This window comes from Lissotriton helveticus, chromosome 7 (genome assembly GCF_964261635.1).
Source record: "Lissotriton helveticus chromosome 7, aLisHel1.1, whole genome shotgun sequence".
NCBI lineage: Eukaryota > Metazoa > Chordata > Amphibia > Caudata > Salamandridae > Lissotriton > Lissotriton helveticus.
The window spans coordinates 155,094,038-155,118,648 of record NC_136068.1 but is presented as its reverse complement, the minus strand read 5'-3'; the positions used below and the strand labels follow the sequence as shown (position 1 = coordinate 155,118,648).

General features: G+C 43.2%; 1 protein-coding gene across 1 annotated transcript; it reads left to right on the top strand.

Annotated features, from left to right (window-relative positions):
* Positions 1–971: 971 nt before the first annotated feature.
* TUBB1 (tubulin beta 1 class VI) lies at positions 972–22,239 on the top strand. The gene is made up of 4 exons (XM_078651833.1): positions 972–1,124; positions 8,143–8,251; positions 16,729–16,839; positions 20,714–22,239. The coding sequence occupies exons 1-4, from the start codon at positions 1,068–1,070 to the stop codon at positions 21,799–21,801; spliced, it is 1,365 nt and encodes a 454-aa protein (XP_078507959.1). The 5' UTR covers positions 972–1,067; the 3' UTR covers positions 21,802–22,239.
* Positions 22,240–24,611: the final 2,372 nt, after the last annotated feature.

Here is a 24,611-nt window from a genome sequence, read left to right as displayed (position 1 = left end):
AAGGTTAACAAAGAAGCGATTAATCATTGTCTTTAACAAGCGAGTGACCTCAGACCTAGAAGTTAATACTGCTAGTCTTACCATGAACCTATGTACAAATCATGATGCTGAGCAAACTACACGTCTATGCTTCAAATGTGTGTCTTGGATTGTAGAAAGAAGACACCCTCTATCAAGGAACAAAGGATTCCTCCTTTGTACATTGCACATATGTATCCAGTGTCTTTGGACTTTAATGACTACCAACACACACACATGCTCTTCCATACATTTCATCATGGCACGTCAACTTTATCATTAGTATGCACTGTTCGTTTTCTTTTTCACCCACGTGTATTATTATCTTTTCCTGTTTATCGCATCCAACTGGTGTTGTGGCTCGAACATTTTGCAAAGCATGTTGCCTTCTATGCAAAAGTTGTGTTTAAATGTCCTATTCTGGAGGGCTTTCAGAGGCCGGTTGCCATGCGTGGTACGTGCACCCGTCTTATCTGTACACACAGCTGTTTGCAAATGGAAAGTGCACCATCATCTTGCTGCGGACGCTTTTGACACGAAGCCCAGTCCAGGGAGGGCTGGCAGGGAATTCGAAAATAGTCAAGAAGATCATTATAAACTACGCCCGTTTATTTCACGTGCCCCAAAAATCTATTTATTATCTAGCTGCCGTGTCCTGGTAATTTCAACAGTGGAAGAATAAGTATTTCCTCTGAGTCCTTTCTGAACTCCGCACTGGTGAAACGAGAGCGGCAGTAGGAACACGAATTATGGCCACTGGCCCTATTGAACCCCAAAGATAACACGGCTGGTCCCTCACATAGAGCTATCATGGCGTCGTGGTGATAAAGGCGAGCCTCGGAGGTGCGGCGGTGTCTCGTGAAGGAGAGCCTTGTGCTGACGGACGGCCAGGGCGTGGTGGGATCGCGCAGGCCAGCGCTGGTGACGTCATCTTATAAAAGCTTCTCCCTCGGCCCCTCTCACTGTCACTCCAGCGCCTCAGCCGGGGCTTGTTCTGAAGACGCACAGCAGCACCTGTTCCACGCACCGGCCAATCACAGACCAGCACCATGCGCGAGATCGTGCACCTGCAGATCGGCCAGTGCGGCAACCAAATTGGCGCCAAGGTAAGAGCGCGCGAGAGTTTGGACACATGGAGTGAAATGTCCAACGTGACAAAGACTGTTAATCTTTTGTATATACTGAAATTTGTTCAGTCGCCCTAATTAATACTGTACTTAGCTGTGGACGGTGCTGTTGTATGTCCGAGGATTTTGAGCAAAAATATTGTGGTACAAAAATATCGTAGTCAAAATATTGGCCACCATAATATTGTGAAGGTAGACACATATAGGTAAGAATAGACGTGTCTTTCAGTATAGTAAATGTACATTTACCAATATATACTTCACAACATTTTGGTAGTGGATATTTTTGGCTACGACATTTTTGAGTTTTTGTAGCACAATGTTTTGGATACGATACTCTGGTAGAATATCGAATTGGTGACCAGTGTTAACCCAAAAGCTATCTTATCTGCTTGCACACAATAGCCAACAGGGATAACATCGCGAAATACATGTTTATGTTTTTTAATATGCGCTATGATAGGAAAGAAAACCATTCAGCTGCATTGGCATGATTGGAACCATAAAATAACAGATAAAGGTATTAAAAAAAAATCTTTTTAATATTCTGTTTATTCAACATTTTTCTCAGATACAATACATATTCTTACTAATCTCGCATTGAATACGGCTCTAGACACACTAACATTGTTGGACCTTGAGCAATAGGGCTCCAAGAGGCTGATCCCACCAGATGAGTACCCTGTCTGGGTCAGTGTGTGAGAATGTGCCAGCGAGTGATGGGGGTCACTCCAGACATCCGGGGCTACCCCGCTAATATCATCTGTATTTATCCCACATTTGCCACATTTTACCCCACTTCTTGGGACAGCTGTGACTTTGATATACAATGTTCTCGACTTGACTACACCAGTCCAAGTCTTGCTTCCGGGCTGTCAGACTTGGCCCAGACCCTGGCTTTGCTCCTCTTTCCCATCATGGCTGACATCATGAGCCACTTCTTCTGGTACTTGGGCCAGGCCTCTTCGCCCGTCACATATAGGATAAGCCATCGCGCTTCGAGTGGGATCTCTAGGCCAGTGACTTCAGACATAACCCTCATGACCCCTTGCAAGTACCTCTGTATAATCCTCTTCCTCTAACAGTCCAGTGTTTTTTTTCCCATGCCTCCCTCAGTGTCCCCAGGGGATCTGGTGAATTATTTATGATCTTATATGTAAGAGAGATTGCCTTGGACACCATAGGGTCTAGTAGAAGCCTATACTCCAGGGGCGTGAACTCCAGTAATTGTTCCCCTTCTGTGATGTGTCTTTTTAGTGCATGACCCAATTGCAAGTAGCTGAACTTTTCTGTTTCCGCCATACTGCATTCTGCTTGCAAATCATCGAAAGTGATCAGGGACTGGTTTCTCCAAATGTCTCCCAGTGTGTCTATCCCTAGGAGTTCCCATATGCGGATCCCCCCCCTAGGTTTCCCACCTCTTTTAATAGATCACTGTCACACAGGGGGGTTTCCCCTGTCAATTGCCCGCGCACTTCGGATAGCAGTGGACCTCGTTCGATATACGTATCACAGTCTGGGTGTGCAGTGGCATCTGTTGCATTCCCTTCCTACGTTATAGCGCCACTGGGTAACCCCGCTCGCCCACTGCCTGACCATCTACCCAATAAGCCAGCTCCTCTCTGTCAGCGTACACCCACTCATTAATCGCGGTCAGCTGCGCTGCACAATAGTACCTCCTAATGTCTGGGACCACTAGTCCTCCATCGTACAACCCCCTCTGTAACTTATATAACGCAATTCTAGAGCTCCCCCGTCCCAGAGGAGCTTGTGTACCTCCCCATTGATTTTCCGAAAGAATTCGGGAGGGACCCTGTAGGGTGAATTTTGGAGAACGTAAAGGAAACTGGGCAGGGACAGTATCTTAAACAGGACCACCCTGCCTATCAGGGACAATGGGAGGCCTCTCCAGTGCGCCACATCCAAATTAAGCTTCTGAATCAGAGGAGGGAGATTATCGTGCATGAAGTCATTAGGCTCCTTGGAGACCTTGATACCAAGATACTTAAATCGAGTCTGCTTCGTCAAGGATGTGTCTCTCGCCAATCTCGGTGGGGTGTCGCCCAGGGGCGTAACACAGGCCGCCGCAGCCCCTGCAGTGCGGGGGGGCCTCAAGCTCCAAGGGGCCCCATCGGCACTGCACTCTGGCCAGAGAGCTCCTTATTGAGCCTGGGGGGGGGCCCCTCTTCGCACCGTGCAGGGAGGCCCTCTCAATTTTCGTTACGCCAGTGGTGTCGCCCGACAAAGGAAGAAGAAGGGACTTGTCCCAGTTGATCTGGTAGCCTGAGTAGCTACCAAAGAGGCAGAATAGGTGAAGCAGCCTAGCCATTTGTGCTATAGGGTCGGATGACAAAGAGTAGTATATTGTCTGCATAGAGCGAGATACGTTCTTCCCACTCTCCCGTCTCCTTGATGCCCCACACTAGGTGGTACCCCCGAACCCATGCTGCTAGGGGCTCTATCGCACCGCAAAAATCATGATAAAGGTAATGTTATGCACTAGAGGAATAGAATAGCTGGCAAATTCCCTGTAGAGATATTCATAACATTGACACCATCAAAGCATGAAAACTGCACTTTTATTTTGTTTAAAGAAATAAGAGGCAATGGGGCCAAAATATATCAACACTGTGTGCTGCGGTTGCATAAAAAAAAAGGCGCAAACCGGTGTAAAGTATTGATTTGGGGATTTACTTTCAAGTGTAAAACAAGTACCCAAGCAATCACCTAGGGGTTTGACGCAAATTCCTATCTACTAACATTGGTAGCCGGGGATTTGTGCTAAGTCTCGGTCAGGCAGACATAACGTTAGAGAAAAGTTTTCCTTTCTTAAAACATATCTAACATTGCACGTGTGCTGTACAGTACATCACACATACAAAGTTCTGAATTTGTTAAACTATGTCAAAGCATATATAGTATTTTGTACTGAAATAGTCTCCTTCTAGCACAAAACAAATGCTTTACTTGACATACCTTCGACTATAGTGCAAGGGTGTGTCTGTTGGCACAAAGCAACCTAAAGTGTGCCATCGGAGAGACGAAAACAGTGCCATATATTTAATAGGTATGGCATTGTTTTGCTCCCTCCCTTTCACACAACATACGCAGCACCTTTGAGCTACTTTGTACTGCGTGAATTCTTTGAACATTTGCCATGTTTTTGAAAGCATTAAATAGTAAAAATATACTAAGGCCATCAAAGCAGCCACTAATGCCCAGACCTCCACCAATTTGGTTCATCATTAAAGGGCCACAGACCATTCAGTTTGAGATATGTGCTATATAAACTGACAATATCATTGACAGTAATATTATGCAAAATAAGGTGGAGTTCATACTTAAGTATGAATCCGCCAGTTTTACTGCTCACTTCAGGCTTGCTTACTTCTGCTTAAGGAAATAGCTGATTGCCATGGCCTATTTTCTATAGAGATTCCTGGCTCCCTGCCCGAGCATTATGTTTATAAACCTCACCGAGATGACAGAGAGGAAAAGACTTGGGCGGAGTTCAGAAATAAATGAACACTGTACAGAATCACACAGATACAAAATGGAAGCTGCTGCACTGGCATAAATCCTCGATGTAAATTCCGGGCGCCATCTTTAAAGTCCCATTTGAAACCCTTTTTCAAAGAGGACCAGGCTGGCCATGCAGGGTGTGGCTGGGGTACAGAGAGAGACTGACTGCACCGCAGCGATAAGGGAAGGCCAGGCTGTACATACAACTGCTTCTTTTAGATAAACGGTATCAAATGTGTTTTTTCCGGGTGTGATCCTCATTGCATTTTGTTGAATTTGAAGTTGACAAATAAAGGCTAATTTAGCTCAATGTTTTAAGTTAAAGGGTTTTCCTTCACAGGGTGCTATCTCTTTCCTTTACGGTTGTTTTTGAACTGGGGCGATACTGCCCACATTTCCAAGTGTGTTTAAAGCACAGAGCTCTGTTATGAATGTTAAAATAATGCGTATCCCACACGCATACTGCGGTGGGCTCTCCCACTTGAATCATGTTTGGAATGAGGTGCTTTGACTTCTGTGTGTACTTAAGGTTTTCGCTGGGGCAAAGTGATGCAAAGTATTGCAAGCTCATGAGGGGCTGTTTTCTTTTCAGGGCAAAAGTTATCTTGCTCTGGAAATGTTAAATTTTTCTCAGCCCAAAATAGTGCTGTGTTGCTTTGTACAACTTTGAGTCAAGTGTGCCTTACTACTACAGTGGCTCACTGCAAGCACTTACGGTTTTTGACGCAAAGCCTGATCTACTAGGATGGTCAGATTGGGCTTTGAATACAAACACAAAAACACATCCGTGAAGCAGGTGCTTATAAGGAGAAATGATTTCTTTTCGCCAAACGTTCCATGCATTGTAGGCGGGCCTCGCTGTACAGCACTCAATGTGTGGAATAATTTTGTTTTGGTGTACAGTTTTCGGATGGAACAGTATGCATCTAGTAAAAACCTATGCTAGACAGCATATATAAAATTTCTGCACCATGGTGGAAAGGTTGTGCACGGTGCTAGGCAACCCATTTATGAACCAGCGTGGGGTAGTGAGCAGCAGCAGCAGGCTATATTTATTAAAATGGCTCTGCATTGCTTTCTTGCAACTCAACAGCTATGGTGGCTGTGCTGCGTTTTGCCAAAAAAGAATACATCAGCCTCCTGGAGGGAGCTTTTAGTTCTTTTGTGTCCATAGCCAAGTTCATGGAGTGTGTTCAGGCTTCTCCTGTGATGAACCCTGGGCTTCTGGAGGGAGTTCTAGCTTCTTTTAATGGGGTTGCTGTCAGGTTGATGGAGTGAGCTATTACTTAGACCTCTGTCAAGAACTGACGTGAAGTCATAGGGGAGGATGTGGCATAACGGCCAGAGATCTGGACCACACATTGTATATCTCCCCATATGCACATGACTGCAGGCAGTGGCCTCTAGGACTGGGCAGAAAACATGACCAGTGGCATTCAGATCTGGACTCATGACTCACCAGGAGTCTTCCAAACTTAGGTACAATACTCTTGAGGAGGTTTCTAAAAATGGACATAGTATTTCAGTTGTGACATGGACTGGGTAAGATACTCCTAGTGTAGTTCCAGAACTGTACACAATACTCCAAAACTACACAGCAATACTCCAGAAGAAGCTTCTTAAAACTAGCCAAGGCCTTCATTACAAGTGGGCTGGTGTTTACTGTTATAGTTATTGTACCTGATAAATAACTATTCTTTGAGGAACGTTATGCATCATTTGCAACAAGTATCTCCAATTACAAGTTTCCACTTAATAATGGGGAATAACATAAGTCATTCCGACCTGTGGAATCCTTAGGGGGTCAGTAACACTGTACCCAGGAAAGAAAGAATCCCACTGTATCCGCAATTACCCATGTATATTACCACATCATTTTGCCAAGGTACTCTGAACGATCCTCTTGAGTAATTCATAACATCCATTTGTAAAACACTACAGCATGGATAAACACCCCAGTGTAGGTGGTATTTCCACATCAATAAATGGGGAAAAAACACACACAGAAACTGGATTTACACAAGGTATTCCCCATGAACCTCACCACAGATTCGAATTCTGGCTGGGCATACTCATGCTTTGGTCCTTTTAACATCAATGAAATTAGTATTAATGAGGTTCAGGGGCGTAGCTTGGTCAGCAAGATTGGAGGTTGGGGGGGAAGCTTCAGATTTACCATCAATCACACTGGCATATCTTGTTAAAATACATTATGAGAAGAAGCACACGAGGGGGGCTTAAGAGGCAGTGGAACCAGAGAGGATTGCTATGGGTACTTAAAACACATAGGGGCATATTTGGAAGAAAGTTGCAGAGCTAGGGTTCTCTCCAAAATTGCTAACGCCGCGCTACGTCACATTAGAAATGCAGGTATGTGCCATATTTGCAATAATACAGCGTAACCCTGCGTTTCTCCCTGTGCTGGCGCTAAATTCAGCTGCCTAACGCCAACACAGGCCCCCTTGCCCCATAGTGCAAGGGTGCCTGCATTGACGGAATGATTGTTTATGTGCAGGAAGGTGCTCCTTCCTGCACATAAACAATCTATAATTACAATTTGTAACTTCAATGTATGCTTCATTGTGCAGCACGCATAGAAGTTGAAAATCGTCCTTTTTTTAATGATTGCTTATGTGCCGGTATGGACACCTTTCTGCACATAAACAATAATTCATGGCAATTTGCTGTTTCTATGTGTGCTGCACAACACAGCACACATAGAAACAGCAAAAACGAGGAGAAATAAAGCATTTCTCCTCGTTTCGCCATGTTAAGACCAGGTTTTCCCTTAATTTTGGTGCTGCCTCCTTTTTACGGCACAATTGTAAATAGGGGACAACGTCAAAATCAATTGGTGTTGCGGCGGAACGCTCACCATAGCCCCCATTGACCTCCCCTTTGACGCTTAGTATAGCGTGAAACAGTGCCATATTTACAAGGCAGCATTAAGTCACGTTAAGTGGCTTACCGCCGCCCTATAATTAAGGCGAAGACCCTATCGCCACAGGAACGTCATAAAAAGATGACGTTCTTGTGGCGATAGGGGCTTGTAAATATGCATCCAAATAGTTTTCAAACTAACCAAGTTTTGAGAGACAGCTTTAGTCTGTGTGGGCATGTAAAAATCCAGGTTGAAATCCGACAGATACCTCACAATACCCACCTGAAACCACCTGTACCCTACTATTTACTGCAGAATACAATTTTTAGTGGGGTGTAACACCCCAATCCCTCCCCCAGACGCTAAGCCCCTGACGAGGTTGGTGATAAAATATATTATTTCAGTTTCATGGCACAGTACAGTTTCTGGTGCCCACTCTATAAATGATATCTCCCATCTGCTGATCAGCATACTGAATTAAATAAAATTGTATTTTATGAGTTATGGTTCACTGTGTGTCTCTGAAGTCTCGGAAATGATCGCTCTGGGTCCCCTCCCACACCACTGACGCCTCTTCCTGTTTACCATTCTCAGTTCTGGGAAGTGATAATCGATGAACATGGAATGGACTGCACCGGAAACTACGTGGGCGACTCCGTCCTGCAGCTCGAGCGCATCAATGTCTACTTCAATGAAGCTTACTGTGAGTACTCCAGCTTAATTTACGTGAGGGCATTTACGGGTATTAATTGCCCACCATGCAAAATGAGCCAGGGCCGAGTGCAAGAGCTCATAATAAGGGAAGAGGGCAATTAACAGTAGTTACAGTTCAGGGGCAGCAAGTTTTTAATATGTAGAAGTGTTGATGGTAACTGTGAATACATTGGGGTCTTTTTAACTGTGAGGGGCTGTGAGCAGGGCCACTAGAATTATGCGGCAAGAGAGGAGCAAATTATGTGGCAGAGTTAAGTGAATTATGAAGCAAGAAAAGGATAATTATGCTGCATAATGCGCCACATTTTGAAATAGTATTACTTTATTAATTTGTGATTTTTATACTTGGTAACACTTTCTGAGCATTGGTTGCGTTACATTAGTACACATTTAACACCAAAATATAGCAAATATCATCAGAAAGGTGACCAGTCCAGCTTTGCAAAGGTCCTACCACTGAGCAGCAACATGCGTTGTTGCCTTTTTAGTAACTTTTGAACCGTTTGAGCTAGAAACAAAATGTTTTTTTTGTTAAATTCAGCAGATTATGCGCCAGATGATAGATTAAGTGTCAAATGTGGCAAATCTACAATTATGTGAAAATCGGCGCAACCCACACAATCACATAATTCCAGTTGGCCTGGTTTTGAGTTACAAAAAATAGACCTCAGGAGCTAAGCCTGCGTGGCTTTGAGTGGCCTCATACATCATGAGTAAGGCAATGCAGCACACATCAATCCACCACCTTACTTGGCACCCAGGAAGCGTTCCATGGGGGTTGCAATGGGTTTTCCCATGTAACATCCATGCAATTTGACTCTGCCCCAGACTTACAAAGTGATGTAAACCTGGGGAAGCACCAAATCCGTACACCTCCCGAGGTGAAGTGTAAGAAGAAGAAGTAATAGGTTTACTTCTCCTAGTTTTTTTTTCTTTTCATGTGTGCTGCAGAATGTGTGCCGCATTCTGCAGCACACATAGAAAGACAAAAATGCCTCTTAGGATTGTTTTTGCGAAGGAGAGTGCCCCTTCCGACACAAAAACAATCCTGCATTCAATGGCAGCACCCTTGTACCATGATACAAGGGTGCCTACGTTGGCGCTAGGGTGACGAAACGGTGCCATCGCAGGTAGAAAGGACAGGAATGTACCGTATAGCTTATATACAGTACATTCCTGCCCTTTTACTTTAAATGTTGGCATTGGGCAGCGCAGCAAGATGCCTTGCTGTGCTGTCCTTCGCCAAAATCCCCAAAATAAGACCCTTAGAATGCTTATTCACGACATCCGTTAATGCTCGCATTCCAAGTTTTCTGATTGGCCGAGCCAAGTGCAGCATTTAATGGAAGGTGCGCACATTAATTCTTGTATGTTTGTGAATGGATGTGGGTTTGGTGCAGACAGAGGGCTCTTGTTTGCTGATTTCCATTCTTAAGATAGCCTTCTATTTGCCTGACATGAACCTCTGCGTTAGGCAACGTTCACCATTCCTTCATTTCACTGTCACTTCTTCGCTCTAAACCACATAATTTGTTTCTCTAGACAGCTGTGTCATCACCATCTCCCATATCTGAGAAACAGGCTAGCCTCTCTTTTGCATGGAAAGCCTGCTGTTGCTCTTACAGATTTGTGAAAGCCTCCTCATTTACCTAACACAATAACTCTTCATGTGGCTGAGCCCCAGTTTTAAAACATGAAGAATCCATTATGTTAGTCAACATGAACACCGGAAGACCTATAGGGCATTTCAGCCAAGCTCAGTGCTAGCATGCTTCTACTGAAGACAAAACTGCCTGGACTGCGACTCTCTAAGCATTTGTTTTACCAAGTGTTGCATGAATGCAGAAAACATAGGAGAAACATCTAATTTTTAATAGGACCTTGCTATGTGTGTATTTTTCCTAGCTTTGGTAATTAGCTCCACTGAACTTTACATTTCAGAATTTTTCTAGACGACAAATAGTACTTAAATTCCTCCCTGTTTTGATAGAACAATTCTGTTAGCTGAATAACTTCACCCAAAAATCCAGCCTTAAAATTAATTGTACATTCCCAACAAACATATCTTGCAGGAGTGACTAGACATGGTTTATCACCTCACCCCTTATATTTGCTTATCTATGGAACTTCTTAAACATTAAATAAATAAGATTTAATATAGGACATCACAGACTACCACTTTTCCCCAATGATAAACTTTATTCTGTGCCTCAACAGGAACACCCGCTACCAAAGTTGGGAGACAGAATCCATATGATTTTCTGAAGTATCAGAATTTAAACTAAATTATTCTAAATCATTTGATATGTCCATCGCCAACCGAAGACAAATGATAATGCTCTAAGGGGTATATTCACAAGAACGTATGATAACTACCGCAAGAGTAGCGGAACACAACTTGCAACATCGTAGCCTATCGTGGGAAAATAACCCAGTGTCAACTTGGAATTCACAACAAGGCGGTAGCAGGCGATAGACACCACATAACACGTCAAAGGTCCGTGTGAAAATCAACACCATGCCGCAAAAATGCGACACGTGAACGAAAAAAAACATGCGATGAGGTAAATCGCGGGACAAAAATCAGAGAAAACCAGCCACAGGCCTGCAAATCCCACGCGTCATGCGGGAAAATGCACTATAAAAGAAAGGAAAAACCAATTCTAACTGCGTAGCACCATGGATGCACCCGGACCGAGTGCAGAGGACAAGTCGACAAGCCGAACCCCACAACCCCACGGAGGACCAGCATGGAACCGCGTGTTCAGGGAAGGGCAAGGGGAAGAGGAGCAGGTGTAAAATTCCTGCTGCTAACGCGCCTTATAGCGTGTTTTGTGTTCTTATCGCCGATCTGGCTGGTCGTTGTGAATGTTGAGGTGTGGTGTTGTTGCGGGTTTTGGCATGGGAACGCCTACTCTGCATCTCATTAGCGATAGTTGCGGGGGTCCTCTGTGGCGATGTTTTTTGCGGATGCTATCGCGGGTAAACTGGTGCTGTGGGCTGTTAGCACCAGCTTGTGAATGGTGGGGTAATTTTATCACTACTTTGGCTGTGATATTGTGCCATTAATTCAGTGATGGCTCTTTGTGAATATACCCCCTAAGAGATGGAGTGATTGTTTGCACTGAAGCCCCAATTAAATATCTGTGAGCCAATATACCCTCCTAAAATTTGTGTACTATACAACTGCAATGTGCCTCATGTATTAGGCATTCTTTATAAGGTACTATACAGATCATGACAAGAAGGGAGCTCCTAGTTTGGCTGTGTGACTTGTATGAAGATGACCTTTATGTCTCGACTTTTATAATACAACAGGAGTTGGTAGCATTTCCGTGGTTCAACAATTCATGCGAAATAGTGAGTACTACAAAATTATACTGATTACATTGTGGGGTATGATTCATAAAAAAAATCTGAAAATTACAGGCCGATTTTGAAGGTGGACATGGGATAGATCAGACTCTCTGAATGCCCACAAATGTGCAAGCTCCCAAAATTCTAAGCTTAACCACGCCTTGGAACAACCATTGAGTGGAATTTACTGGTGTGGAGAACTCTGCGGTCATTGCAGAGGTCTCCACTCATGTTAATAGGCTTACACCAGCTAAGACTCTGTTTGTGAATCCCTAGCAGTAAAAAAAAAATCTAAATTCGGTCTTAAACCTTAACTTCTGACTGGATTTACCTTTGTGAGTTGGGGTTTATACACTGTGATATCATACATAAAACACTTTTAAATGAAGTCATTAAAATATGAAATTATAAATAAATGGCTGAATGTGGAAAATACAGATGGAAAATAAATACATAAATAAATACTATGGAACTGGGAGTCCTAGTTACAGGATCTAGTGTACTGGTGATTTCAAAGCAAGGGGTATATACACACCAATGTACTGAACGTGAAACTACTAGATAATGTTTAAAATACAGAAACATGAAAAATATTGCTTCCTGTCTGAAAAATTTTATTACACCAACACTCGCAAAGCTGGGTCATGAGATGTTCAGATTTGAAATGGCTGATAACATATTTCAGGCTCTGTTTTATTTAGAGTGGGTATAATGGTTGTTGAAGAACATTCCTCTTATTAGCTGTAATCCACACAACATCTTAGTTATTTTTTCATCTTCACACCAACGATAACAGATGTTGAAAACATAAAAGCAATGATGATAATGCATTTTGAAAGAAACACATTATGTAAATTAGGCGGTAACCCTCCTTCACTACTGTGTCCATTAAATTCTCTTTTTAAACTTCAGCTTTTTTCTTTTGCTAGAGGTTAGATTTGAGAATTTGAATATACACTTCACAAACAGCACTAACAAGAACATATGATATATGTTGGGTCTTACATTACTGCATGATGTAATAAATAACTATGACAAGTGTAGTGTTGCTTATGATGTTCGGAATTTTACAATTGAATGTGTAGGGAGCAGTTACACTGATCCTATTTCCCTGCCAGTCGCATGTACAGACACTTGAAGTAAAGAAGTTTTACTTCCCTCAAATGGTGTCTGTTAGACCTGGCATCTTTGGCGTGGTTCCCCCTATCTTTTTGCCACTACCTCCTGTATTTTTGATGCTGTGCTGGATTTCGTTTTTGCTGGTTTAGATTCGTTGGACACTCTGCCACTGCTGATCAGTGCCAGAGTGTAAGTGCTCCCTATGTAAATTGTTATTATGATTGGATATACATGATTGGCATATTTGTATCACCAAGAAGTCCCTAGTAAAGTGCACTGGGTGTGCCAGGGCTGGTGATGACAAATGCTACTAGTGAGCCTGCAGCACTGATTGTGCCACCCACATGAGTAGCCCTAAAATGGTGTCTCAGGCCTGCCACCGCAGTGCCTGTGTGCAGTCTGTGAACTGCCATGTCCTCCTGGTCAGTGACCCCACTGACCAGGCCTAACCCTCCCCTTTTTGTGCACATTGGTCACCCCTATGGAAGGCCAAAGGTACATCTTTTAGGAAAGGTTGTTTTTGAATCCTGTGTTTGAGAACAGCACTTTTAGAAAGTTGCTGTTCTCTTGTCTGACCTTCCTGTGTGCCTTGGCCTGTTTGTGTATTGACTGTCTGGTTTGAGAGTGACAGGGGCTGGGGATTCCCCAGGAGGCTGGCTGAGTCAGCCCTAGGCTGAATGACTGCATTTGCAACTTGAGTGGTTGGAGGAGATAGCACCAGAGCCTGAATAGGGCTGTGCCTGCCTTCCACAATGCTGGCTCCACCTCCTGCTGGGCGGCTGACGACCCTGCCCCTCACTCTGAAAGGAAAGGAGAAGCCAGGAAAACATAGTGCTCAAGAAACACCCAGAACTGGTTCAGACCGGGCTCAGGGCCCACTTGCACAAAGAGAAAAAAGACTTTTAGGGGTATAAGTACAGGACCCCTGACAACAGAAAATTAGATCATCCTGGAATCAAGAAGGAACCTCTGCCAAGGAGAAAGCCGAAACTGAAGAAGGAAGATTGTCCAGCTGTTGCTCTGCTGGATTACCCTGCTGTTGCTTTGCTGCCAAGGAGAGGGGAAGGACTTTGCTTTGTGCGGTGTCCCCTTGCTTGAAGGAATCTCCAAGGGCCTGAGAAGAGCTGGCTTCCTGTTTTGAAGTCCCAGGAACAAAAGGACTTCACCCCCAGCTTCCCCTGAGCTCTACTGAGAGAGTTCTGTCCTTCCTGGAGTGCTTGGCCCCTGTGTGGTGCCTCTGGAAGTTGTATCTGTGTTGGGAAGCTGGAAACTAAGCTTGAGAGACTTTACTACAGAAAAGTTATCGCATCGCTCGCTGCGGAGCGCATCCCCGACAGTGCGAGGAAATTCTCGCCGCTACGAAGGTCGAGATCGTCACAGCGCCTGTCGCCGCTGTCAGAGCCCTCGCATCCTTCGTTTGCGGGACGCACCCGATCGGTGCGGGAAATCTAACATCACTGCGAGTGTCGTCGCAGAGCGAGTTGGCCTAACGGCTAGGGCGCTCGACCTCGAACCTGGGGATCTGGGTTCGAGTCTCGGTAACGACGCCAAAACCTCCTGTGATTCTGGGCAAATCACTTAATCTCCCCGTGCCTAAAATGAAAGTGTGTCCTCATGTAACGTAACTGGAAAATATGTAAAGCGCTCTGATACCTGATTTGGTTCGGGTCTAGTTCGCGCTATATAAAACTCTGCAAAAAAACAAAAAAAGAGCCTGTCGTCGCTGGGTGAGATCGCCGCACCGCCTGCTTGCGGACTGCATCACGTCGCTGCGAGAGTCAAAGCCGAAGCCAACGCATCGAGGAACTGCGAGAGAGAAATCACCGCTGGTCCGCGCATCGTCGCCCTGGAGATCGTCGCACCTTCAAAGATCGTCGCATCGTGCCTTTGCGAGAACAAACTTCCTACGGAACCTACGCACCGGAATCCATACAAGTGGCCTTCCTCTCCATACAGACCGGATACGTCACAACATGCCCACTGCTGCAGTGGGGCTGTCGCAAACGCCTCCCCAGGGTCTCAGGAGCAATGCATCGCTTCTTTTCCACCGCACCAGCTTCTGCTTTTGGAACTTTGTCGTAACTAAAGGTACTGTGAGCTAAACGTGCCGCATTTTGAACTTTTCACATAACTGTGGATTATTTTATCGCAACCTAAAGAACTTTATCGCAACCTTAAGAACTCTTTTGAAACCATATTCTTGAACTGTGTATGTTGGATTTTTGTCGTTTTGGTCTTGTGTAGTTTAGATTAAATACCTTTATTTTTCTAAACTGTTGTGGAGTCAGTTTGTGGTGTTTTCACTGTGTTACTGTGAATGTTGGTACAAATACTTTACACATTTCCTCTGGTTAGCCTAGACTGCTCGTGCCAAGCTACCTAGAGGGTGAGCAGGGGTTATCGCAGAGGGTTTCCTCCTTACCCTGACTAGAAGCAAGGGTTCCTATTTGGACAGTGGTACCTATCCCTGCCAACTAGAAACCCCCATTTCTAGCAGTGTCTTTGGCCTCTTTTCATTGGTGATGAGGATGGAATGACAACTGACAAGATGCAAATGCTGTTTCTAATCCTGTGAGTTCTGATCCTGTGCCAGATAAAGCTTGGTGCAAATTGCCCATTGATAAAATTAGACCTTTAAATGTGGCTTTTCAAGTCAAATATGGAACTGTAGTTATAAACTACTACTCTAGGTGGCATGAGGTAGTGTTTGTGAACAGCATTACCACTGCCATGGTGAAAGAAGTGTTTGAGAACTTAATTTTGAGAGGGTATACTGGATGATATTATCACAGACAGTGGACGACCCTTTAGTTATAATCACTTTGAAGTTTTTCTGTATTGAGAATCTTGGTCATAAAAATGTATTTACCTCATTGTACCACCCTAGAAGCAATGGTCTTATGGAAAGATGCAATAGAGTGATAAAGGAAAATATTCGGTTGTCACTGCTTGGTGGGCTTATTTGGATACAAGATGTTAAGAATTTACTGTGGGCAATCCGCACAACTCCAACTGTGGACACTATGGTTTCTCCTTGCTTTCTATTGAAGGAAACGTTTCGAGGTTCATATATGACCAGAAAATGGATGGAGAAAATTATCACCAGATAGTTTATTCCAATGTGCGCGTGAACAAATGAGGAAGGCCAAAGAGACATATCATAAGGGAGGTTGTTGCAGTGTGAAGGAAGGAGAAGTGGATGTATCATTAAGGAAGGTTCTTGGTTCCCTATGTCCAAAAGAGGGGTCAAGGTGCTTGAACATCCTGTAAGGGTGGATGATGGAAATTGTTGGAATAAAGAAAGAGTGGCAAGGTTCATGGTGAATCTCATAAACAAGAAACTTTTTACATCCAATTGGAACCTTCTAGGAGTTTTACCAGAGAAGATCGCTTCCAGTAAGGTTCAGTTCATTATGAGTTATTGAGTAGAGCTATATCTATTTGTTTATGTTATTCTTTAGTATTTTGGGAGGTAATGTTTGGGGTCTTGTGTTATTCTCTAAATGGGAAAGATGTGTTGGGTCTTACAGTATTGTGTGAGGTAATAAATATCTCTAAAAAGTATAGTTTAAGAATGTTGTTTATGCTGTTCAGAATGTTATCGTGTATTAAGGAGGGAGCAGTTCCTGTGATCCTGCCAGTCGCATGTACAAATACTTGAAGCTAAAGAGTGTTCCTTACCTTAAATGGTCTTCCAGGCATCTTTTCAATATTACTATTGAAATACATATTTAGACATGGCCTAAGCCCTTCAATTTTACCAGGAATACCCATTGGTGTCATTATTTAAAATAATTTTAGATTTCATTTTTTTTAGAACAATTTATATAAATGTTCTTGCACGAAAGGCCTGAACTGGATAAAAATCGAACTCCCATCAAAATAAATCAGTGTCATGTGACTGAATTGTTAATGTTTATAGACTGACTGCTCTGCATTTGCTGTTCTTAAAACATATGGATGTTTTCAAAGCCTTCTTCTTAATTTCAGCGCACAAGTATGTGCCCCGGGCCATCTTGGTCGATCTGGAGCCAGGAACCATGGACAGCTTACGATCTAGCAGGATAGGAACTCTCTTCAGGCCTGATAACTTTATTCACGGTATGTATTCAAAATGATAGAGCTATGATTTACAGAGTGGTAGGTAAGTACTGTATAAGGCAGCTTTTCCTTTGAACATTTCAAGAAGTTTTCAGTATTCCATGACTTCACTACAAAACCAACATCGAAACCCATGTATCTATCAGGTGATGATTTGATATTGATGCAAGAACTGTGGGCTTCGTTAATGAACCAAGTACAGGGTCTGTCCAACCTGATTCTAACCCTGTCAACACCATGCCAACCTTTTCTTCTCTAAGGTAAATAACATAATGACCAATGCAGCAATGTCCACTAAATGGATGTTCTTGAGTGCTGGGCAATCGCTCAATTATAACCAAGTAGTTGAGCGTTCCATGTTTAAGGGCAGCCAATTAGGTTTCCCTCACTGAAATTAATGTGGCTAGTCCCATTGTATTCATTGTAAATGCTTATGGCCATACACGTTATATAAGAATTTATGTATGTCATAGAGGTTTGGCACATCCACTGCATGAACATATTGACAATTTGACATTTTAAGGGCCTTTATATTCCTAACTAGGAAAAGAAAAACAGCACTTACATGCATGCCGGCCGGCCGCTTCCTCTATGTTCTCTTTGACTCTTCGGTTGATTCCAGGAGCATGAAGGAAGCAGGAACCAGGAAGAACCCAGGCTCCCAGTTTCTCCCAGCCGGTCAGAATGCTGCCTTACAGCAGCATTGTGATTGGTCTGAGCACTATGGTTCGGCATTCAGAGAGGGACTGGGGCCCTGGGCATGTTCTCCACCCAGACTTTAATGCAGCCTTGCTGAACATGCAAAGTGCTCATGAATGTTTGGCCGGCCTGAGACGGCTGGCCAAACATTCATGTGCACTAAAGAGAGTGCCGCTGCTGTTCTGGTGACGTGCAGCCCCGCCCGCCCCGCCCCACCTCTAACCAGATGACACACAGATTGAAAAATAAAATGATAATAAAGTTAGTTATTATCATTTCATTTTTCCTTTTGTCAACTGCTCACATAGAAGTGGGGCGACGGTCCTCTGCCTTAGTGGATGAGCCGCCCCTGGGTTTAGCCCAGTTTTTAAGTTTATGCTAGCTTACAAACTAAAGTTAAATATTCACAAGTTACAATAGGTGCCAGGCATATCACAATATTGGCTGTAACCATTAATAGTTAAATTATAACAATGTTTTTTCACCTCTATATTGACGCTATCCCACCTCACAAGAATTATGGTAGAATGGGTTAAAAAAAAAAACTCCACCAGCAGAACTAACCCACAGAAAGGGGAAATGATATGTTGTGTCATGTTTGCAAATATGCTGCTTCTACTGCCTTTAGTATGGCTACACAAGGCTGTTTTATTCTTTACCTTCATGCCCACTAGAGGACTTTGCCGCAGACCTAAATTTGTTTTTTGTTTGAGTAGCATACAGTACTAGGTGTATTAACTCTGCTACTGTTGAACTGGGTGCAGGTGAATTACATTATCAATTTATGTTACGGACATTGGAGGAATGAACCTTGCAGAACCAAGTAAGTTATATCTAATAATATAGCATATTAATTCTAGGTCAATACAGCGCTGGTAGCTCACTGTTACAGTGTCATTGCCTGCCGGGGTGGCTCCTCCTTAGGAGCAGAGGAGCGTCACCCCGCCTGCTTGGAGCGCAGCAGGCAAAAACAAATAAATAAAATGGCGCGACAATGCCATTGTATTTCTTTTGCCACCGCACCGGCTTGCACTGTGTACATCACAAGGGTGGGGGCAGGGCTGAATCCTGTAAATGCAGGATGACAGCAAGGGTCTACAGTACTCATGTTGGGTCGGCCACATGCGCACTGTAGACGCAGCAATCCAAAGGCTGTGAAACACCATGGGGATTGCTGCCACAGGCGCCCAGTCTCAAAATGAGCACTGGGTGAGGCTGCTCTCACCAATCCTGGAGCTGCTTTCATAGCACGAGAGCAGCTCCAAGATTGGTTGGAGTTGTGTTCCACAGGGTGGGAGGAAGTCCTTCCTTTTCTTCCTCGTGGACAGCAAAGAGAAGTGCTGCACCGGTCGTGTTCCCGAATTTATGGTGAGTCATGCTCCTTGGCGCCTCGCTAAATTTTATTTAAGCTAGCCTCCACTGATTGCCTATGATTTTAACTATAGAGTAGGCATTAGGATCCTGGGAAAAGATCAGGGTCCAGGGGTCTTGCAACCTGACTGGTAAATGACCGCTTCCGGGAGAAGAAAGCAGGATAGGGAGTATGGGCAAAAAGGACCTAACTTACACAGCGAGGACAGAAACACAGCAAAATGGGCAGAGGCTAGCGCTTACATCAGTAGAAGAACAAATTCTATGGAGGGAGTGCGGTAATGAAAAAAGAAACATTAGTAGACCTACCTGGCTCCTGTTGTCTGCCCCTATTCTTCACTTTGGAGATGAGAATCCACGACAAACATTGCCTCCTCCGCTCACTCTTTTTTGTTTGGTTCATGCACAGGGACTTGAGCAGCTACAATAACCCTAACACAGGGGGTATCCCCAACGTTAATTATGTTTTTGCTTCCCCTCAGTTCTTGACATACTTTCTTGGACCATCAGACACTTCCCTGCTCTCGAGCTTAGTCCGCCCCAGTGACTCCCAGCCCACAGTGCTCTTACTAGCTGTTCCATTACCTTCTGTTTCTTGGGTTTGCTCACCTGTGCCTCTGGTTCTCATGGATCCAGAAGTTTCCTTGTGCCAGTCCTGTTTTCAATTTGCAGCTCTTACTGTTTCTTTGGTGTCTCCATCTCTATGGCTACCTTGGAGTGGAGAGAGCCTGTGCTGTCATCCCAGTGGAAAAGGCACCTGCAATTAACTGTCTGGAGCATCATCACCACATTCATGGGCAGATACATTGGTAGTTGTATTTCAACTGTGATGGGTTAGCTTTCGTGTTGTGGAGAACCTGCAAGTGAAGAGAATTTCAATGCAAGCATGGCAGCTTTCCTTTAGATTTAGTCTGCTACAGAGTGTAAGTTGCTGACAACTGGCTGCATTGCATATATCCTACTTAAAATCACATCACAGAGCAGTGTTGACCTCCACCCTGATGCTGTACATTTCTGTACATTATAGTAGGATGCAGGTTAGCTTCAATGGTAAATTAGACCTATTTCAGGCGAAATACAACAGCAAGATTTTAAATAAAGTAGTTAAATCACTTCAGTTGTAATTCTATGGCGAGCGGGTTGACCACATTATGTATACTCCAAAAACAAGTGAAACAGTGGGCGTAATTAACTTATGGTGTCATTTACAGCACGGAGGGCGGGCCCACCAGCTGCCAAGTTGGTGGAGACCCTAACATCCCACCCTCTGGTGGTCACAAAGTACATTTTACATATGTGGCTGCTATCCAATTTAAGATTACTCTCATTTCATGGACCGTAGAAAGATGAATAGCTGAATTAACCAACCTGAATGTGTAACCGGCTAGCCACACATCGATCTCAGATGTCAGGATATTAAAATATGTTTGTACATCTTCAGTATTAAGATATAATATGAAGCAGAACATTGTGGGAAATGTATAGAAATGTACGCACAGCAGTACACATATTTAATTTAGGTAAGTAGACAGAATGCTGCCAAGCTGAACCTACGAAATATTAAACTGTTATAGACTTAAAAATCTTCAAATACTCATTATAGGAGGTGTTTGGTGAAGCTATGATGCCATGCTGTTTAGTGGCCTGGTTATTTATTGACAACTTGCACCCTGTCGAGATGTATGACTTTACAAATATGTAGATTTGCAACCTGTGAGAATTGTCTTTTTGTGTTTCATTCTCTTCTGTCTAGATACATTTTTTTAAGTGTCTCACTGGCTCTTTTACTGTTTCCTGTCTACAGGGAATTCGGGTGCTGGCAACAACTGGGCAAAGGGCCATTACACCGAAGGAGCTGAACTGGTGGAATCAGTGTTAGATGTTATTCGAAACGAATGCGAGAGTTGCGACTGCCTGCAAGGATTTCAATTTGTCCAGTCACTAGGTGGAGGAACGGGGTCTGGCATGGGCACCCTTCTCATGAACAAAATCCGAGAAGAGTACCCTGATAGAATCATGAACACCTTCAGCGTGATGCCATCGCCCAAAGTGTCGGACACAGTAGTCGAACCATACAACGCCATCCTCTCCATTCACCAGCTGATTGAGAACGCAGATGAGACCTTCTGCATCGACAATGAGGCATTGTACGACATATGCTTCAAAACCTTGAAGTTGACCACCCCAACCTATGGAGACCTCAATCATTTAGTGTCGATGACGATGAGTGGCGTCACAACTTCTCTACGTTTTCCTGGTCAGCTCAATGCAGATCTACGGAAGCTGGCAGTAAACATGGTGCCCTTCCCTCGCCTACATTTCTTCATGCCGGGGTTCGTACCCCTGACATCTCGTGCAAGCCAGCAGTACCGAGCTCTCACTGTGCCCGAGCTCACCCAGCAAATGTTTGAGGCACGCAATATGATGACGGCGTGCGACCCACGTCATGGTCGCTATTTGACTGTTGCAGCCATCTTCAGAGGGCAAATGTCCACCAAGGAGGTGGACGAGCAAATGCTAGCTGTCCAGACAAAGAACAGTGCTTACTTTGTGGAGTGGATCCCAAACAACGTCAAGGTGGCAGTTTGCGACATACCCCCTCGTGGTCTCAAACTATCCTCCACTTTTATCGGCAACAACACCGCCATTCAAGAGATCTTCCGGCGAGTGGGTGAGCAGTTCTCGGCCATGTTCAAGAGAAAGGCATTTCTGCACTGGTACACGGGGGAAGGCATGGACGAGATGGAGTTTACTGAAGCTGAATGCAACAGCCACGACCTCGTGTCCGAGTACCAGCAGTATCAGGAAGCTACAGCTGACATAGAAGGGGATTTTGAAGAGGAGGAAGAGGAAACTGAGCATGTAACAGAAGTAGTTGAAAAAGTGTTTTAGATTCGGCAAAGAATTCTAGAATACAATGGACTTTTTTCGGACTGCATTCATATAAGTCTGAAATTGGATCAGCATTCAATGAGCAAAATTCAGAGGCTGTTTTAGTCCTTCTTATTAAGAGTCCATAAACTTTTTATTATCAGAATTATGTTAAGTATGCGAGTTCTTAATTAGGTCAACCAGACAGCTTCAGAGACAGCCATGTCTTCTGCTTTCCATTTACAAACCAATCCATGCTGGTATTTATGTCTTTATTCTCAATTACATTGACTGGAATATAAAGCCCATAATGTACTGAGATGCCAAATTTAAAATCAATTGCGTATACTGTGTTGAAGAGCTGCCCAATGGTATAAAACAGTATGCCTACTTAGTTATACATCAATGTGAAATCCACTCGTATTTATGTAACATAAATACATTCTATTGGGTCACATACATCAGCACCCCCTTGCTATTATACTAGTCACAAAAGTTCAGAGTTTTAGTAGTGACCTCAGTCAGCACTGGTGACCACTCAGCTGATTACATAAGTCCTGATGTCTTAACTTGATGTCCTTTGATATGGAATAAATCAATAGTCCATATAGGAGAGGCTGTAGTGGGCGGTACATCGACATTTCGGTTCCTTGTTACCTAAAAAGTACGTGAAGCCCTCTTCAGGACAAAGTGTTGGGTTTAACATCAATTAAGGACCCAAAATAAAACCTAGAAGCCCAACTAAATGCATTTAATGGGACGAAACAATGAATACTTGAGTGCAGATCACAGAGTCTAAGCCACATACCTCTAAGAAAACGGGATGGAGTACACCAATAGTCAACACAGCTAAGAAGATGGGATGAAGTACGCCAACAGTTAACACAGCTAAAAGAACAGGATGGAGTATGCCAACAGTCAACACAGCTAAGAAGACGGGATGGAGTACAACAGTTGTAGACGCACAAATTATTCAAGAGTCCCTTGATTGATTCAGGCATCTATGACTGTTGGCGTACTCCATTCTGTCTTTTTAGCGGTGTAGAATTGGGACAACAGGGAGCACATATCAATGTGCGGTAAGCGGGCACAAGGTGATGTCAAAGAGACCGTAATTTGTCCTGTGTCAGGCATCAGCAGCTCAAGTCCTGCTTTTTTTCTTTGCTCTGTGGGATATGTAGTTGTATTTCTATTATAAATGCAGTGCTACAAGTACCAGACCCATTCAAGTAATTTGTTTAAAAACGGATGATGCTCAGAGTACCATATTAGAAAATGGAAAATTTTGAAAAGGTATGTGCGTACACAGATAAACCCAAGAAGCTTATATAACAAGCACAGGCCAGATCAAAATTTCCATTATGCTGGTATATCCTCAAATCATTTTCCCTATTTGGCGTTGCACTTGTTACAAAATTGGGCTTCTACCCCATGTCGTGTAATTACACGCTAATTGCTCAAAAGAGGTAGCGCAAATGTACTGGAACGACAAACAACCAGAACGCGATTGGCTACTGTCTGCAGCACTTGTGTTCACTGCACTTTTTTGCATGAAATGCATCCTTGGCCCATTACACACAACTATCTATAAATCTGAGCAATTTTTCTGAAATTTTGCATACAATTATGCACATTTAACTCATGTGAAATTCGTACCCCATACATATAGGCACATGTGAACTACAGCTGTCTAGTATGTGTAACTTTTGTACGAAATTCCATGAAACCTTTGTGAAATCACAAACTTTTTTATGCAAATTGCATTATGAGAAATGTTGATAAATTTCACAAATGCCACATAACATGAATTTCAGGAATTTCACTGGTGTGATCTCTCAGCCCTAATACAAACACCAGCAGAAGTCCCCATACGAAACCTTCAGCCTCTATTTTCCATGCTTTGGCTTTTAAACCTATACTTAGAATGACAGAAACAGAACTACAAGTGACAGGATGAGTCATTTTGTAACTATGCACATGGATAAAAAATGCACAATGAAAATAATGAAAAACAAATGAATTTCCACTATATGACGTGAACAATGTTACTTACCTTTGGCTTGTTGTATTATGATGTTCTCTGGTTTTTTGTGTTTCCGCATTCTGATTTAAAAAGTGCCGGCGCAGAATTTTGCTGCAGAGCGCCACCCATATACCTTTGCAACATAAAAAATGCCGAAACCAGAGGGGTTTGGGTAATAATCGCTCAGCTGGACTCAATCCACTGGGTTGACAAAATCCTGGAAAAACAACCTTAGTACCAAAATTTCATGAAACACTGTAACAATAAATGTTGCAAATTAGTGGAGAGTCCAAAAAGGGAAAACATAATACTATTGATTGAAATAAAGAACAGTTACATGTATTTGTTGAACATCTAAATACAATATTAATTTCATTAGTTCTTCATTTTCATTTTTCAAGTTTTTACCTTTAAGTAGTACATAACATTACTTCCAAAATTCAGTGTTGCTAGTTAAAATGTTATTGATGAAGTACAGTCTAACACATTTCAAATTTCAATAGAGTCACTATCCATTCATATCATGTGTTATATTCTGTTTCTTTACTGTTTTACAGTCAATATGTGTTTTGTGGCTTAAAGTGAACTGTCGCTTCTTCAGGGCTGTTAAGAATTAATATTTCCAAAATAATTAGAAAACTCAAATTAATTGATCAAATAAAAACAGCAATGTTCTCAGACATTATTTTGCAAATATTAATTCTTAATTCACTTTAAGCCACGAAACATGTGTTGGCTGTACACCATCAAAGAAACCAATTATTGCACTTGATATGAATGGAAAGTGACTGTATTGAAATTATAAATT